We start from the raw sequence: 4,505 nt of genomic DNA, 5'->3' as shown, positions 1-4,505 counted from the left end.
CTATGTCTACTAACCACCTGATTCTGTTAATATCAAGGTAGATTGTCAAATATTTATGCGACGCTCTCTGCAGTCAATCAAACACCCTTAATGCCTCCTTGCTGAAAATTTTCCACCGTGGCAATGAAAAACCAAAGTTATCTTCAGCTTTCAGAGTGTAAAGAGCAATTGCCTCTAAAAAAAAATATTTTGAAGCAATTTTACAACTGCCTCTTTATCTTCCTCCCCTCACCCAAATGAGACTTGCTAAAAGAAAAAAAAATTATGTATACATAAGAGTCAGCTCCTGTGTGAGAGGATCATTACCAAATCCCAATATTTTTAGGCTATTTTGTTCTCTAGTTTTTATATTATTTCAAAGATTAATCTCTGCATGAAGTAGAAAGGTCCACTATTAAAAATTAGCTTCTACAATTCACTGCTAATCTTAACAACATGAAGCCAGTCTGCATCACTCGGAAGGAGATAATCAAAATGTCTATGTTGTGAAAACATTAGGTTTAACTATGCCTTTTCCAATCACCTTTTACTGAATTTCTCCCACATTCTCCTTGAAGGGAATAAAACAGAACAAAGCAGATGTGTCATTCCACTAAAATATAAAAATAAACATGAACTCTCTTCTTCCAAGGAGAAACTTTTAGAGCTTAAACCCAGGATAGTGGATCCCAAAGGGTTGTAATATTCCTATCTGCAACAATCTCAAATTGGAAATACTGGAAAATGGACAAGTTGTATATTAACAAAATACAGGACTATCTTGCAGTTTGTCTTTTAAAAAAAGAAAAATATCCTAGTTATTTAAATCAGGTATTGAAAAAGCATTATGATTCTCAAATCAGAAAAAAAGTAATTATAGATACTGGAAACATTTTCTTTTCGAATTTGCCGTACACTCAGAAGTTGAGCTGTTTTACTAGAAAATTAAAGTTTGACTAAATTTGGGCTCAATATTAAGTGGTTTTCACGGACACCTGCTGGATCTAGTTTCAGGTATGCTGCAGAAAGCAACTTGTTTCATACTATGTTGTGCTTTATCAGAAGACAACTCCCATCCCAGCTTTTGTTAGCTTAGAGAAAGAACCTTTTTGTACTTAAAACTGGAATATAGCTTGTACTTTGCTGGAATATTCAGGTGCATTTTCACTCATACACTTAAGCCAAGATTTAGGAGTCTGGAGTACACTGTCAGATCCCAGTCTGGTTTCTGTATTAAAAGGGGAGGAAGTCTGCCCACCTCTTCTCCCCTTAAATTGCTGGTAATTCAAAGCAGGAAACTTTCATCTGAGAAGTAGACAAGATTGAGTTAGATAAATTTCACCTTACCTAGTTAAAAGCCTTAGTGACTTAAAAACTGTACTAGTTAAAAACCAATACAGAACAAACAGTTAAGGAAAAACTGAAAACTCCAAGACAGCAATTTTGAGATCAATTTCACCTTTACTTTAAAATTTGTATTTATGCATTTGTTTGCAAAAGTATGCCTGTCTTTAACATTACTACCATGTTCACTTCCCTCAAAGTAGTACATAAAAATAACAATTCAAGCTTTTATATATTTTATTGTTACCAAGCTTCCACAGAACATGTGTGCAAACTTCAGGTTTCCCATCTCAAACAAATCTCCATTCCCAAACTAAGCTAACCAAAAACCTTCAAGTCAGCAAACACACAAAATGCATTAAAGAGAAACCTCAAATAATGTTTTTAAAAATCAAACTTGAGAACTAACCTTTTATAATTAAACTAAGTTGTTGCACCTTTCCTTTCATATGCATGCACCGGGCTAAAGACTTCCAAAACAGACCCCATACTTGGCACAAGGACATTTCAAAGAAGAAACAAAAACAAAAGGAAGAAGAAAATAGAAAGGAAAAGAGGTTTACGCTAACTGACTGCAAGTTTAGTCCACTTCCTCGATGGTCGGTCCCCCGGAGGCTCCAGTACCGCCGCCACCGCCAGGGCCGCCTTGGTAAAGTTTGCTGATGATGGGGTTGCACACTCTTTCGAGCTCTTTCTGCTTGTGTTCATACTCATCTTTCTCCGCCATCTGGTTTCGGTCGAGCCAGTTGATCACCTCCTGACACTTGTCGAGGATCTTGTTTTTGTCCTGCTCGCTAATCTTGCCCCTCAGTTTCTCGTCTTCCACCGTCTGCTTGATGTTGTAGGTATAGGACTCCACGGCGTTTTTGGCGGCTACCCGGTCGCGATTGGCCTCATCTTCCGACTTGTACCGCTCAGCCTCCTGCACCATCCGGTCAATGTCGTCCTTGCTTAGACGACCTTTGTCGTTGGTGATGGTGATTTTGTTTTCTTTACCGGTGCTCTTGTCGGCGGCGGTGACGTTGAGGATGCCATTGGCATCGATGTCGAAGGTGACCTCAATCTGGGGGACCCCGCGGGGCGCCGGGGGAATCCCGGTCAGGTCGAACTTGCCCAGCAGGTTATTGTCCTTTGTCATGGCCCGTTCGCCCTCGTACACCTGCACCAGCACGCTGCTCTGGTTGTCTGAGTAGGTGGTGAAGGTCTGCGTCTGCTTCGTGGGGATCGTGGTGTTCCTTTTGATGAGTGGAGTCATGACGCCGCCAGCCGTCTCGATGCCCAGCGAGAGCGGGGTCACGTCGAGTAGCAGCAGGTCCTGCACGTTCTCGGACTTGTCCCCGATCAGGATCGCTGCCTGCACCGCGGCTCCGTAGGCCACCGCCTCGTCAGGGTTGATGCTCTTGTTCAGCTCCTTGCCGTTGAAGAAATCCTGCAGCAGCTTCTGGATCTTGGGGATGCGAGTGGAGCCGCCCACCAGCACGATCTCCTGGATCTGGCCCTTGTCCAGCTTGGCGTCGCGCAGCGCCTTCTCCACCGGCTCGAGGGTCCCGCGAAACAGGTCTGCGTTGAGCTCCTCAAAGCGGGCCCGGGTGATGGACGTGTAGAAGTCCACGCCCTCGTAGAGCGAGTCGATCTCGATGCTCGCCTGTGTGGACGAGCTCAGGGTGCGCTTAGCGCGCTCGCAGGCGGTGCGGAGTCGCCGCACCGCGCGCTTGTTGGGCCCAATGTCCTTCTTGTGCTTGCGTTTGAACTCCTCGGCCAAGTGGCTCACCATGCGGTTATCGAAGTCCTCGCCGCCCAGGTGGGTGTCGCCAGCCGTGGACTTCACCTCGAAGATGCCGTCCTCGATGGTCAGGATGGACACGTCGAAAGTGCCGCCGCCCAGGTCGAAAATGAGCACGTTCTTCTCGCCGCCCGCGCAGCCCTTCTTGTCCAGGCCGTAGGCGATGGCTGCCGCTGTGGGCTCGTTGATGATGCGCAGCACATTAAGGCCCGTGATGGTGCCCGCGTCCTTGGTGGCCTGGCGCTGAGAGTCATTGAAATAGGCGGGGACGGTGATGACCGCGCTCTGCACCTTGCCCCCCAGGTAGGCTTCGGCGATCTCCTTCATCTTAGTGAGGACCATGGAAGAGATCTCCTCCGGGAAGAAGGTCTTGATCTCTCCCTTGTACTCCACCTGCACTTTGGGCTTCCCTCCCTCGCTCACCACCCGGAATGGCCAGTGTTTCATGTCCGATTGCACTGTGGCGTCCTCGAACTTCCGTCCGATCAGCCTCTTGGCGTCGAAGATGGTGTTCGTGGGGTTCATGGCCACCTGGTTCTTGGCGGCGTCGCCGATGAGGCGCTCGGTGTCGGTGAAGGCCACGTAGCTGGGGGTGGTGCGGTTGCCCTGGTCGTTGGCGATGATCTCCACCTTGCCATGTTGGAAGACCCCCACGCACGAGTAGGTAGTGCCCAGGTCGATGCCGATAGCCGGGCCGCGGGCAGACATCCTGACTGAAAGACGAGCAAGCGACGTTAGACGAGAACACCTGGCACAGAAAATCCGCGGCCTCAGCTAACGGTCGCTTGCACCACACACTACGAGCGCAACCAGCGTCTCTCGCTCCCCCCGGCTCGGCTGCCCGCTCTTATAGTCGCCTCTCTGCCGCCTTCTGGAAACTCTCAGAGCCAATCCGCTCCCGGGACCGCCCGCCACAGGATTGCCTGGGTCGGAGTGACCCGCCTGCAGCCCAACAGACTTCCAGTAGGAGGGGGGGCGGGACTCCCTCCTGCACGAGAAGCGAGGGGAGGCCGTTATGCAAATAAGACCCCTCCCACGCGTCCTCGGGGGGAAGGGCGGCCTTCGCAGCCCAGGAACAGTCAGCAGCTTGCGGGCGTTGGGCTCGCGCTCCCCGCCAGGTGTACGCGCTTTTCCGCGATTTTTGCTTTTTCTAAGGCGGGATTCGTTGACGTCCGTCGGATTGGCAGGGCAAAAGACCAATGAGCAAGCGCAGTCTCCCAAGTAGGGTGGGGGAAGGAGGGATTGGGGCGTGGCGCGGGGAGGAGACGCGGGAGGGAAGCGCTGATAGAGTAGCTGTCTCGGCAGTTCGCTCAGTTCTTAAGGACTGAAACGTTGTTCAGTAACTACTGGTTCGACCAGAGTAGCTCTCAGAGGCTAGGCAGTTCGTCCTGAGTTGGTA

The 4,505-nt window shown here is 49.5% G+C and overlaps 1 protein-coding gene across 1 annotated transcript; it reads right to left on the bottom strand.

The window, feature by feature from the left end:
* Positions 1 to 1,420: 1,420 nt before the first annotated feature.
* On the bottom strand, positions 1,421 to 4,230 carry HSPA2 (heat shock protein family A (Hsp70) member 2). Its single transcript, XM_003356734.5, has one exon. It carries the CDS (start codon positions 3,812 to 3,814, stop codon positions 1,904 to 1,906), a length of 1,911 nt encoding a protein of 636 aa, XP_003356782.3. The 5' UTR covers positions 3,815 to 4,230; the 3' UTR covers positions 1,421 to 1,903.
* Between the last annotated feature and the right edge of the window lie 275 nt (positions 4,231 to 4,505).

This window comes from Sus scrofa, chromosome 7 (assembly GCF_054392235.1).
Source record: "Sus scrofa isolate SSC_HxYL_T2T_F1_AM1 chromosome 7, Sscrofa_HxYL_maternal_Yorkshire_Landrace_v2.0, whole genome shotgun sequence".
NCBI lineage: Eukaryota > Metazoa > Chordata > Mammalia > Artiodactyla > Suidae > Sus > Sus scrofa.
Note: the sequence above shows the minus strand (reverse complement) of the source record. Positions and strands in the feature narration are given on the sequence as shown.

What these genes read in the sequence shown, in the direction of transcription:
- HSPA2 (XM_003356734.5), bottom strand. Translation starts at nt 3,814, where the DNA reads ATGTCTGCCCGCGGCCCGGCTATCGGCATCGACCTGGGCACTACCTAC.